Source organism: Gossypium hirsutum, chromosome D12, assembly GCF_007990345.1.
Source record: "Gossypium hirsutum isolate 1008001.06 chromosome D12, Gossypium_hirsutum_v2.1, whole genome shotgun sequence".
Lineage (NCBI taxonomy): Eukaryota > Viridiplantae > Streptophyta > Magnoliopsida > Malvales > Malvaceae > Gossypium > Gossypium hirsutum.
This window is the reverse complement of record NC_053448.1, coordinates 7,319,670-7,333,970: the sequence shown is the minus strand read 5'-3', so window position 1 is coordinate 7,333,970 and position 14,301 is coordinate 7,319,670. Positions and strand designations below refer to the sequence as shown.

The following is a 14,301-nucleotide window of genomic DNA, read 5'->3' as shown; positions in this document are numbered from 1 at the left end:
TGAAAGCTTAGAAATTTGAACATATGGCATGTATAGATTAGTTTTATTATGTTTGGTTTTGATAATTGTATATATATAGCCATGCAAAAATGGCTTGATCATGATGCTAGTGTTGTGTATATTCGGTCATGGTATAAACTCATTTTGGTTAGAATGTTTAATGGCTGGTAAGTATAGTATTTTGGTTATATGTCTTGATTGAGTAATGTTATGAATAGCTTATGATTAGTTCATCTTTGATAAGCTTGATACATGGTATGTTATGCCTTTGTGGATGATTCTACAATTCGACTTAGTAATGAGGTAAAATGATGATTAAATATTCGATTATGTATTGTTTGTTTTGATTCGGTTATAATGGCAAAGTATGTACATATATTATGCTTGAATGGTTGGCTAGCTAGGTACAGTTGGTGGAAGCAAATATTGAATATGTTATATGATTGCTTTGGTTGATATGCTTTGTTTGAGGTTCGGTAATGAAAGATCAAAAGGTTAGGTTTAATATTTGAGTTTTAAAATGTGCCATATATGAGGTTAAATAATTTGGTATATGACAGATAGGTACTTTGGTATGAATTGTTTCGGCACTAGTGTTTAAAATTGGTAATAATCATAATTGAATGTGTTAAATGGAGATGCTTGTTTATGTGTATTATATACGCATACCTATTATGCCGTATGGAAGTTTAAATATAGATTAATATGTATAACAAGTGAAATTGGTATGGTTATGAAATATTTAATGAATTAGGTTAATATTGGTTCGGTAGATATACATAGAAATGGTTTTTGTATTTAGGGTAAAATGCGTATATTATAATGACATTAAAAGTATGTTCGATTATATTGTAATGTTGCTAATGTAGTATACGTGAATGGACATTAAGTTGTATATATTGATTCGATTGGTTTCATTATGTGCATATACAAAAGTAATGAAATGAAACGTTTGATATTTAGCTAATGATATTATGTACTAATGTATTTTCTGTATATGGAAAGTAAGGATATATGCTTGATTATAATTTAATTAGTAAGTACGTGCACATGGCTTTGATGTATACAATTTTAGTTCGAATTTTATAATTATGGAACATGTTCAATTGAGTTTTTGATGTATGTTAGCTTGATTCATAATTTAGAATTGGTAATCGAATTGTAATGGTTGAATTTTGAAGTATGCTTAATTGTGATTCATGATTAGTAAAGTACAACTGAATTGGATTTGCTTTATGATTCATGTAATCGAATTTAGTATAAGTGAATTGTGGATATTTGAGTTTGATAATGTTATAAATGAATAGTTATTCTTTGATGCATGAAAAGTGATAAATGGCCGTACTAAACTGTGTCTTGTACGGTAATGCCTCGTAACCCTAGTCCGGCGACGAACACAGGTTAGGGATGTTACACGCACGTCGGGAGGCGGTTAGTTTTTGTTGGTGAAAACTTACTATCATGGAAGAGTAAGAAGCAGAATATTGTATCTCGATCTAGTGCAGAATCAGAGTATAGGGCTATGGCACAATTCCACATGTGAAATCATGTGTATACGACATCTGTCAATTGAAATTGGGTTAGAGCATTTGTCACCAAGAAAGCTCTTATGCGATAATCAAACAGCTCTTCATATAGCCTCAAATTCGATTTATCATGAAAGAATCAAACACATTGAATTGATTGTCACTTTATTCGAGAGAAAATTTTGGATAAGTCAATTTCCATGGGTTATGTAAAGACATGAGAACAAGTTTTTGATATGTTCACAAAGGCACTTAATGGGAATAGGGTTGACTATCTATGTAACAAGTTGGGCATGACCAATATCTATGCTCCAACTTGAGGGAGAGTGTTACATATTCTTAGGATTGATTTTAGGGTTTTAATTTATTTTTTCCTTATTTAGACTGTATAGATTTGTCTATGGGTGAGCAAAACTCGATTCGACTCGAAAAAATCGAAAAAAATTTGAATTTCGAGTTAAACGAATCAAGTTATTCGAGTTAATTAAGTTATTCGAATCAACTTGAATTTTTTTTTCAAATTTCGAGTTTGAATCAAGTTGAGTTTTTGAATTTGAATAACTCGAATAATTCGAATAATTCGAATATCAAACTATAATATTTTACATTTTTACCCCAAACTTTCCCAAACCTTTTTACTTTTCCCTCAAAAATTTTACTCCTTCCCACTTTCCCCCCAAAATTTTTACTCCCCTCCCCTCCCAACCCCACAATCTACCCAAAATTCATTTCTCACCAAAATTTTACTCTCCCATTTACTTTTTCTCAAAATTTTACTCCCAAAAACCCTCAAAACCTTTTATTTTCCCCCAAAATTTTTACTCCCTCCCACTTTTTCCCTAAAACTTTTATTCCCTTCCCATCCCACCTCTCATCTACCCCAAATCCTCCCCCCTCCAAATTTTTTTTAATATTTTTCCTCCAAAATTTTACTCCCCCTATTTACTTTCCCTCAAACTTTTATTCCCCAAAACTTTTTATTTTCCCCCTAAACTTTTACTTCTCACCCTTTACAATCAAATAAAAAATCAAAATTATCCAAAAAAAATCACTAAACATAAATAGTAATAATTTTATTTATATCTACTATTTATATTATTAAATTAAATTTCACATTTTATATTATTTATATTATTGAATTGTTTAGTCATATTGAATATTTATATTAAAATTGAATTATTAATTATGCCATAAAATATTCGTATTAAAATTTTATATTGGTATCAATTTCACATTTTATTTTTAAAATAACTTTTATTAAAAAATCATATTTTTACATTTAATATATTTTTTAATTCCAAAATACATAGTGACAAGAATTTGAAGATAATTGAAACAACTAAGTAAGCAAAGAAGCTAACTAGTATATAAAAAAATAATAATTAAATTATGAGGTGATGAAAGTTAAAAAAATTTTTGATTAAGGTGGACAAATTTTATTACGACGGGTGACAGTGGTTACAAGGACCCAAAATTATTTTTTAAAATTTAACTCGAACAAATATATTCGATTCGATTCGATTCGAATTCCATCTCACTCGACTCGATTCGAGAAAACTTCAAATAAAGTTAGGATGATAAAATGAGATTCGAAAACTCGATTAACTCGAAAATTTTCGATTCGATTCGATTCGATCGAATGCTCACCCCTAGATTTGACTATAAATACACTAACTAAAAAGATGAAATACAAGTAATTTCTCCCCCTTTATTCTCATATATTTTCTTTTCTCTGTTCCTTATAACATGGAGTAACAAAATGTTTAACAGTAATGACTAATTCGAACAATTATCTTAATTAGAATAACTAAATTGAGAAAAAAAATTTAAAGTGACTAAAATAGGATTTGTCCTATTTTAGAGTGACCTTGGGTGTAGTTTACCATATTTATATCCATCAATTTGTGATCTCCTAAAGGAATCTGTACAAACTCTAGCTTATAGCCTAATTAAATAAACAAGTAAATAAAAGACATACTGACTTGTTTGTCCTAGACCGAGTCATGGGTCGGGCTAGGTTCAAATTGGGCCAATGAAAAATTTTATGCCCGTTTTTAGGCTCAGGCTCGACTTGACCCGAAAAATGGGCTTAAAATTTTGTCAAGCCTGACTTAGATAAAAAATGCTAAACCCAAGCCCGGCTTGGCCGGACCCACATTAATTTTTTTATATAAAAATAAATTTAAAATATAATACATCAAAATACACTAAAAACATTCAAATAAATGTTTCACAACAAATTGAAAATACATTAAAAAAAAGTCTTTATACTTAAATAACATTAAGATAGTTGCAACTTAACAAACAAATGTCTCTAAAATAGTAGTAAAATTAATAAGAAAACAAAAGTTATGCAATGTCCAAACAATAACAACAAAATAGTAGTAATATAATAGCAAAATGGCAACAACAACAACAACAACAAAATAACAGTGAAAAAATTTAAGCAAATTCGAGTCGGGCAAAAAATCTTACTCGAGGCCTAGACTGTTTAGAAAATGGGCTTTATTTTTTGTACAAGCCTATTTTTCGGGCCTATATTTTTGCCCAAACCCTCCCACTTTTCGAGCGGACCTTCGAGCTAGGGCGGGTGGCCCGACCCATGATCAGGTCTAGTTTGCCCTTCCAACTTTACAAAAAAGTTATTTTAGCCCTCCATTTAAATTTTTTTTCTCTTTTAGTCATTGAACTTAGATACAATCTAAAAATGACACTTCTTATCTCAATTTAATCAAAAGAAAGAGTGAAAATTTAATATCGGTTTATATTATAAACGTAGCACAACATGGCTTTGATAATAATAGTTGAAAAAATTGGTTTAGAAATAGTATTTTTTGGCACAACAGAAGTTGAAATTTTTCTTAAAATGAAACATTTTGTGATATTTATAGTAATAAACTTTAACTAAAATTATACCTATACTTTGTGCGAAGGCGGTCTAGGTTTTTTCCCAGCTTTAACCGGTCGATCTTCTCCGCCATTGGTTCCGTCGGGTTTTCGTTGTCTCGCTTGGTTTCGGTCATGTTGTCGATCACTTAATTTCTCTGATTCGCTAAAAAATTTAGCTTACAAAAATTTCTAGTTTATTTTCGGCTTACATGAATTTTTTTTAAGTTTACAAAAATAAAATAAGATTAAAAATTAAAATTTACAAAAATAAAATAAAATAAAATTAAAAATTAAATTTCGGGAAGATGATAGTCCCCGATCTAATTATAAACCTAAAATTTATGGAAAATCCTAAATTACAAGCGATCTAATTTCTAGAAATCACAACATTCGATAAAATTACTTTATAAAATATTTCATGCATTCATTCACATATATAATAATCCAAAACATGTATATAATCTAAGAATGTCACTTCTTATCTCAAATTAATAGTCTGATTTCAATTGTTGGAAAATCGGTTTAGAAAATAATATTTTTAGGCACACCAGAAGTTTAAATTTTTTCTTCAAATTGATCCCATTGTGATATTTATTGTAATAATCTTTAACCTAAATTATACTTGTGATTTGTGCGAAGGCGATCTAAGTCATTTCCCGACTTTCAACCGATCGATCTTTTTCGCTATCTTTGAACCTCGAATCACTTTGAATGTGGACTCAAACGAATCAAACCAATACACAGAATGAAAATTTACTTAAATTTTAATGGAAAAGTTAATTCTCTCTATTAACCGAAAACTATGAGTTTTCTTACGAAAAATTGAATTTATTCTCTAAAATAAATTGTCACTATTTTTCGAAAGAATATCAATGCTCAAAAAGTGTATATTACGTATGTCCATAGGTTAACTCATAGTTCCTTTTTACAGAGAAATGATACAAGAGTTCTTTCGAATAAGGTTTAATTAAAAAAATATTTTAATAGAAATACAATGTTCTAATAGAACTGGAATACAAGGGGTCGCGACACCCTTAGTAAAATACTAGGGTTTGCCGCCCCTACCAAGTAACTAGGTCTACTTGTGTTATCCAATACTTATAATTTATCTAACCCATTAAATATTTTATATTACCCAAAATATTAATTAGTTAATTAATTTAATTAATTAACTTAAATAAATAAATTTCTCAACCCAAATATATTTCTATTTAAGTCATGATTACTATACTATATTAGAATTGAGAAAATTAATTTAATTACCTTATTTAACAAATATATGACTCCTAATTAATTTAATTTTCACTTCCAATTTTAATTGTTTAATTACAATTAATTAAATAATAATTTGATGAAATTAAATTAATTTTTTAAATCATTTTTTATATTTAGTGAGAAAACACATTCACTACGGATAATGATACATGTTATCTATACTTATTGATTTCATTCATTCCCCAATCCATCAATTCTATATGCAATTCATTTTGAGTTATCTCGAGTTAGTGTAATGAGTAATTGGACATATATAATTAGAGCTCAAATAATTTGTAATTAAGTTACGACTCTTCACCTATTAATTGCAACTTATTTAATCATGAAGTCATTCCACTATAGTACCATGACTGACTTGTCTCTTATTATATACCATTATGAAAGCTATTTTTTTAAGTACTCGTCCAATGACCTTGTCATAAGTGTGTTACCCTTATAGGATATCCTTAATTTCTTTGAATAAAATTTGTTCTCCTAGTATGATCCTATTTTATCTCATGGTTTCCATTATATCTTTCGATAGGAAAAAGTCAATTACTAACACATAGTAAGTAAATTATGTCTTATGACTAATGACTCATGGTCATGTTTTTTTTTTCATCAATCATGTAATACCAATGAGAGGATATATTTTATCCTTTAGTAGGTTATGAATTCCATTGTTGTGGAATGATGCCACATCATGCAAAAGTCGTATACCTAATGCACAAGTTTTCGATTCTTTATTTATTTGAACTCAAACTTTTACTTACATTAAAGTATACGTCACGCATATATAGTCCATCATCTACTCAGGATTATGATATGTCACACTATAAATGTCACAAGTGAATAAATTAATAAACAGATATAGGATAAATTCAACTTGGGTCTTGTCCGATGTATTGTTAATTCAGACAATAAAATCTAGGTCTTTATCTTTTGAAAGTATTTCGCTTTGATGTCCAAGACAAGACATTTTATCAACTAGACTTGATAGACGACATAATAATCTTTCAATCGATTTACTTAGTTTCGATAAGACCGTGGACTGTTTAAATTATCTACTAATATAAGTTGTCTTTTCGCATTATAATCTGACCACATGAATCCAAATTTGTGTGTGCAATGCGATGCGGTGCGTTTAACTTACTTTTTGTCTCACGCTACAGTATCTAATCTCACCGTCACCGTTTTTTTTTACATTAACCGTAGGTAAACATACCACCTGGGTTTGGATGACGGTAAGTTTACCTGCGATTAGTGTAAAAACAGTGGTGGCGGTGAGATTAGATACTGTAGCGATATTGTAGCGTAAGACAAAAAGTAAGCTAAACGCACCGCACTGCACCACACTCAATCACCTATCCAAACTCACCCTAAATTTGCTTTGTATTTTAGAAAGCTAGCTAAGTGGACTGGTTCTTTTAGCACCATCAAGAAATCTCTATCCAGTGCAGCACGTTTATGTCACTGCAAGTGTCCCAAACAACCATCCAAATAACTGTGGTGCAGTGAGATTAAAAACCAAGACAAAATTATACTGAAAGATTCCAACGCACTGTGTGCCCGATGAATCCAAAGGAAGCCTCAATTGGGTTATTAAATGAATGCTTCGTTTTGTAATTAAATTATAAGAAAAGGAAAATAAATGTTAAATTTAAAAAAAGTATAATTGTTTGTAGGTCCCTCATTTTGAACTTTTTCTGACAAATAGTGCCATGTGGCACTCCTCCATTGGTCCACATGTCAATTTGTGTTAGGAATTAACACCGGTTAAGTGAGATACTGAGTTGCGGAATAAAAGTATAAGTACCACATTGGACAAGTTGAAACTATAGGTACCGCATTTGAAAATTTTGTTAAAGTACTAAGGCTTGTTTGATTTACCATTGGAAAATTAAATCAATTGAAAATTAATATTTTCAATAATTTAACTTTGTACACAAGTTTGATAATTTTCTATAGAAAAATGTAAAAAATAACAAGTAAATCTAATTATATTCCGTAATTAATTTTAAGTGATATATCAAACAATTTTGTAACTTAAAATTTCTAACACATCTTTTTTCGACACTTAATTTCTAAAAAAAAACTCAAATATTTCAGAAATTGTTTTTTCTTCTTTTCAAAATCTGAACATTTTTGTGAAAACAAATCTTTCAGAATTTTCTAAAACCTGAGACCAAGATAACTCTCATGAAAATTAAAATCCAATTTTGAGGTTTATTTGAGTTGACATCAAAATACTTGGATTTGTAACAACTGCCCACTAAGAAAGGATTTCAATGAAATCTACTTGGGGTGGAGTCGAATGAATAGGTTAAAATGTAATTTACTCCTTTTTTTATTTATTATTAAATCAGCAAAAATAAGCACTTGCACTTACACTTACACATAAAATACCTGCCCTACGTTCAACAGACTCTCATGAGGAACATTGAATATCACACTATGTTCCCTACATATCTTCCTAAGAAATGCATATACATAATCGATTGCTATTTTCTTGTAAAATCTTGATTCCCTTCTTGCCCTCACCACTGTGTTTCCCAGAATGTGTACCACCCCTGCATCCCTACAGCTATTCAAAAATTCTAACTCATCTGTCTCCGTCTGGCTGCTTACGTGCTCTGACGATCTCACCGTCATGCTCCCCTGCATCGGAGATTTCACGGGCACAATTGAATCCACTGATGAAATTGTGGTATCTGCATAGGAAGTAATTGTGTTGCCATTGCCATTGTTGTTCAACAGACCTTCTCTTGACCTCTCCGTTTGCTGCCCGTACAAGCTATATTCATCCGAATCCGAACACCCTTCCATCATTGACTCGAGCCGCACAAATAAGAAGAGGCTATCAAATAGCTTTTTCTCAAACTCATCATCTTTCTTGTGAAGGTCTTTGTAGCCATACCTAGCAACACAGCGAAACATGTGGAAATTCTTCGGTCCAATCCGTTTTACAAGGAATCTTTCTTCTTCTGGAACAGTGTAGACAGGAAGGTATTTCACACAGACGAAAACAACAACAGAATGGATCGCAGGTAGGTTAGTTATGAAGTGGGAGAAAATGTGAGGCACACCACTTGCTAATTCAGTGTATACTAATCCAATTCCAGGAACTCGAACGAGCCCTAAACTAGGGCCAAGCCCAAGAATCCATGCCATCGAAACCTTACTATGCATCTCAAACTCATATCGCTTCAGTGTACCATAATGCCAAACATACATTATGAGCAAAAAGGCTGCAGCAATAACAAGAGGAACCCACCCACCTTGATCAACCTTGAAGAGTACAGCAGAAAAGTATGTGCACTCTACAACCAAGGACAAGCCAGTGAAGAGGAGGACAAGAATCCAATGACATCGCCAAACCAAAATCATGATTAAAGTCATAAGTAACGTGGTTACCAACATGACAATCACCACTGCTGTCCCTGCAGTAATATAAATTATGATACAATTGAGGGCAACTCTTTCTCAGCTACAACATGCATAAATTGAAATGATCCCACAAGTTTACCCAAGAAGCTAAAATGCATTAAGAAACTTTGATAAAAGTAAGCAGGGATGAACTTACCATAAGCATTTCCAATTTGGTTTTGGTTCTTGAATCCAGCAGTAACAGCAATGCAAAGGATCATGAGGATCCAATTAATATCTGGAACATATATCTGGCCAAGGAACTTCTTTGATGTATGTACAACCTTCACTCTAGGAAAACAACCAAGCGCGAGGGCTTGTTTGATAATTGAAAAGGTTGCTGTTATTGTAGCCTGACTTGCAACTATAGCGGCAGCAGTAGCAATAATGAAAACCGGCCAATATATGCTGTCTGCATTTTAAACAAGCAATTAGAATCTGCAAATAGACACTTACCACATTAACGAGACAACTGAGTACCATATCAGACGGATTTAAAATGACCATAAAATAGATATAAGAACAAACCAGGGATAGAGCGATAAAATGCATCGACCACATGGTCCCTGTTACTCATAAGGTAGGCTGCTTGTCCAGAATACGCTAGGAGAAGGCAAGGAAATACAACTACAGTAAAAGCAAGTTGCACAGCTGCAACTGGAAAATGAGATAGATCTGCAAAAAGTGCCTCTGTACCTGTAATGATTCATTAGTCATCAAAATAATGTCACCAGCTTTGCTGCAAGTTTATGAGGTTAAAATTGATAAAGAAAATAGTTGGGATATAGAGATATGATAGTAAGTTTACCTGTGATGCTAAGCATAATACCCCCCAGGGAGGTCCATCCATCTTTCCCTCCCCTTCTAAAATACCGGTAGATGTATACAGGTGAAAATGCTTTCAAAACACTGCTGTCGTACTTCCAAATATTATAAATGCCGATGCCTCCAATTACAAGAAACCAAACAAGCACAATTGGGGCAAAGAGCCAGCTAACTTTATCTGTACCATAGTGCTGCAAGCTAAATAAACCTACTAATATTACAACAGCCACAACCACAACAACACCTGCATAATGGACAAAGAAAATAAATAGTGGCATTATAAAAGGGTGGCTAAATATTGTAGACTGAGTTCAAAGAACAGTAAGGAGATACCATTGCTCATGCTTGGATGGTCCACTTTGATGCCCCCAGCGGCTGAAAGAACTGCCAAAGATAGCGGACAAAGTCGTGTGCTGACATTAGCATATCAACAATATTTTACACAACTTCCAGAGAGTAAAATTGGTTTAAAGATATAATACTGATAAAAAAAAACAATGGTAATAAATGGTAAGGCAGGTGGTTAATGACATCCGGAATATATACTTTTATCTCAGCTTTAGTAGGCATGGTAGCCTCAATAAGCAAGTCTTCCAAGTTTTGGCATTAAGTAATAAGTATCAAAGTAAATATTTCCAAATTAGATAGAGAAACGGCATTTTTCAAGAAATAGTGGAAGGGAACATTGAGGATGAGTTCAAAAGGTGTTTGCCAAAATTCATGGTTCTCTATGAGCTTGCTCATGTAAAATGTATTAGTCTCTGAAAACTTATCAGATATAATTAGGACGCCATTAACTTTTTGCATTTAAGAAAAAACTTGATTAGAGTTGAGCTATCCTTAGATTTTAAATAAATATTTTTTTGTGAGAATAGCAGGCAAGACAGTCCATGTCATTTCACTCAACTAGATTGGTTATATGTATATCTCCAAAAGGCACACCTATTCTGTGTATCAAATTTTTTAATATCAACCATAATGGAGACTTTAACAGGGTAAAATTCTGAAATGTAATTCTTCCATCTATTCTCCAAATGGTTCCACTAATAAGGAACAGATCAAGTGGATAAGAAAAATTTCATCTGATGGGTTTGATAAAAAATGCATAATCAGTTTTCAGAATATAGGAAGACCTTCATGCTACTAATTAAGAACAATTGACAAATAAAATAATGCAGTAACTAAAATTCCATCGACTTTCTTATAAAAACAGGGTCAATGTATGTAGAGATTTTTTCTTTTTTAATTCTTCTTGAGCATGAAACAAACAGGAAGAAGACAACAAGAAACGTCAGGAATATTGATCCTTTTATCTAGTCATTGGAGTTCAAGCATGAGAGAGTATAAACAAAATACCTGATATTGCCGGAGTGAGTATTCCATCACCAATGACCATACATGTACCAACCAGGACAAGAATAAGAAGCGCATTCTTCCTTGACACATGTCTCTCCAGCCATCTCTTTGTTTTAGCAGCAAATGATTGTTCGTGAAATGTAGAACGACTATAAGTTGTTAGCTCCTCATCAGTCCTGTGTTGATTAGGAATGGTTTTTATTTTCGCATGTCTACAGAGCAATGAATATAGAGCAAATGTCCCACCTGCATGACAACAAGGATGAGTGTGACTCCAATGGTGCCTCGTGAACATCAGAAAGAGAAAGATCCATTCTCAGCAATTAAAGATAAGTATATGAATATAGTGTTAGTAGCATTGAAGTGCACTTGGATAAAGAAAGAAAGAAATAATTGTTAAAGCCTATGGTTCTGCATGCTGTGATGCATCAAGAAGTATTTTGTTTATCAAAATCATGTCTCAGATTAAATTATAACATACATATCCCCATCCACGGATATCAGCTCACCTTGACCATTGTCATTTGCTTTACAAACAACAAACACATACTTGAGGAGCGGTATAAGAGTAAGGGAGTATATAATCAATGAAAGAGCTCCAACAACATCCTCTGGGTCTTCAATTTTACCAGGAAATGTATTGTAGAAAACATAAAGGGGAGAAGTGCCCAAGTCACCATAAACCACTCCAAGGCTTTGGAATGCAAGCCGCAGAAGCAATAATGCAGAGGATTTCTATAGGGAATTGAAACCATATCAGAAACTACAACTGATCCAAATAACAAAAGAAGTATAATCTCATTAAAACCCATTTATTTAAAGCAAAATGAAATTCATACACACTAGACTGCATTTATCTCATCTCAGACAAACACTTGAAATGCATAGAAGAGTGAGAGTGAATTGGGAACTACAATTTGATGCAAAGAAAGGGCTATAAAATCAGCTTCCCTAAAATGGTAATGTCGGATTAACATGAATCAAGAGCTACTTTATTTCAATTAGCTTCAAAACAAACCTTGTATGTAGACAAGAAAGACATAAACAGAGAGGAATTCAAAATGGAAAATAACAATTGAAACATACCTTCTCCTTGTACATGTTTCTAAGCCTCCCGGCCTCCTCATCCATTGGCTGATCAAGCTTCTGATCCAAATCCCACATGCTTCCCCTGTTGTCATTATCTTCATCCATCTCAATTCTTGAAGTCATTTTCATACTGAATCAATATAAATTCTCAAGCTATGAACAAGTACTTAGAGCTTGCTCAGTATCCGCTGGATTGATGCCGATACAACTCAATTTGAAAATCCTAATTTTATTTTGCAGGAAACGAACCCAGCACTTCAAATCTAATCTTCACTTGAAATCCATGAAAAACCCGACAGAGAATTAGAAGCCGCCACCAAAATCCTGCAAACCAATTGAAACCAGAAATATTAATCACGATAAACAACAGAAAAAGACAAATCCGATACCCGATATCTAACCAAAATATAATATCTTGGAACTGAGAGGATCTCCAAAGGCTGAAAAGGAATTAAAAATCTAAAATATAATAGACCAGAAGTTAAGTCTTGGAGACATCATCTATATACCAAAAATGAAGAAACATTCAGTAAAAGTGAAACCCAGCAACCGAATGAAGAACAGAGCAGCAACAGGGATAGATCACATACATAGTTAAGCAAAAAAAAAAAAAGAGAGAATGATTAAAAGGACATCCAATTATTACTCTTTTTCTTCCTGAACATTCATAACTGCAAAAAGAAGACTCCCAAAGGTGGGGTCAACCCGAATTTCGACCACAGGATCATCTATCACCAAGAACAAATGGAAGCCGAAGTAAAAAAATATTTAACATACCTACCCTTTTGAGCAGAACAGAGTCTAAGATAATCAATTCAAAAACCCAAAGTTGGTTTTCCCTTGAACAACTCTAACTTCAAACACAGATACAAGAGATTCTGTTTTGTTTTTGCAGGTTGTCAGTATACTTTTCTTTCAACGGTAACAGCTAAAACTCTAGGCCAGCTTTTTTTTTTAGATTGAGAAAAACTACTGCGCTTAAGCCTTAGAAAGTAGTAGACTTTAATCGTCCAAAAAAAAACAGAAAGGATAGTAGACTAGTTGTACTTGGCTTTGGTTTTTGTTTTCTTTTCACTATTATTCTGCTGAACACGTTTCTTATGCTTACATTTGATTTTATATCTATAATATATTATTCTAAGTAATTTGCATAACTCAGCACCTTATTTCTTCCAATTCAAGCTTTTTTTAGTATGTGAATAACAGTAAATAACCCATAACTCATTAATATAATTATTTTAAAAAAATAATATAAACTTAATTTTAACATAAAAAAATCTATGATATAGTATATAAAATATATGCTTTATTATGAAATTTAAAAATATTATATTCAATTTATTAGGTTTAATATAATATTTGGTGTCTGAACTTGACATTTTTTTCTTAATTTGGTATCTACATTTTCTTTGCCCAATTTGGTACCAAAACTTTGCATTTTTTTTCTAATTTGGTACCTAAATTTATTAAATGTTATACAAATTACACAAGATACGAACGGCGTTAAAATTTTTTATGCCATAAAAATATTGTCAATATTAGAGGAAATTCATGTTTAAAAAAAATTATTGAGCTATGCTTAACGAATTAATATTAAATAAGAAAAAAATTAAAACCCAAATTAAAAAAATTCATTATTTTCAATTAATAAAATAATTAATTAAATAAATAAAACTAAGAGTAATTGAACATAAAAAATACAAAAAGATATCATATCTTCTGTCACATGTTGGTCATAAATTGATTATTTTTGCTACCTCGTAAAAGAAACTTTTTTAGTATATTAGAGTAATTTGTAAAACATTTGACAAGTATCAAATCGAACAAAAAAAGATTAGGTACCAAATTAAAAAAAAAGAGTCAAAGTTCAGGTACCAAAATTAAACTCCAAAAAGATTAAATACTAATTTAAGAAAAAGTGTTAAGTTTAGATACC

At 31.8% G+C, this 14,301-nt stretch overlaps 1 protein-coding gene across 6 annotated transcripts; it reads right to left on the bottom strand.

Moving 5' to 3' along the window:
- Positions 1 to 7,992: 7,992 nt before the first annotated feature.
- LOC107945229 (potassium transporter 11) lies at positions 7,993 to 13,467 on the bottom strand. Of its 6 annotated transcripts, none has more exons than XM_016879141.2 (9): positions 13,143 to 13,467; positions 12,363 to 12,689; positions 11,786 to 12,011; positions 11,277 to 11,522; positions 10,254 to 10,304; positions 9,904 to 10,164; positions 9,624 to 9,791; positions 9,253 to 9,507; positions 7,993 to 9,109 (listed from the first exon to the last, which is right to left on the bottom strand). In XM_016879141.2, the coding sequence occupies exons 2-9, from the start codon at positions 12,492 to 12,494 to the stop codon at positions 8,061 to 8,063; spliced, it is 2,388 nt and encodes a 795-aa protein (XP_016734630.1). In that variant the 5' UTR covers positions 12,495 to 12,689; positions 13,143 to 13,467; the 3' UTR covers positions 7,993 to 8,060. The 6 variants fall into 6 exon arrangements, with proteins under 6 accessions (XP_016734630.1, XP_016734628.1, XP_040964286.1 ...); XM_016879139.2 differs by having other exon boundaries at positions 13,147 to 13,464; XM_041108352.1 differs by having other exon boundaries at positions 13,012 to 13,148.
- Between the last annotated feature and the right edge of the window lie 834 nt (positions 13,468 to 14,301).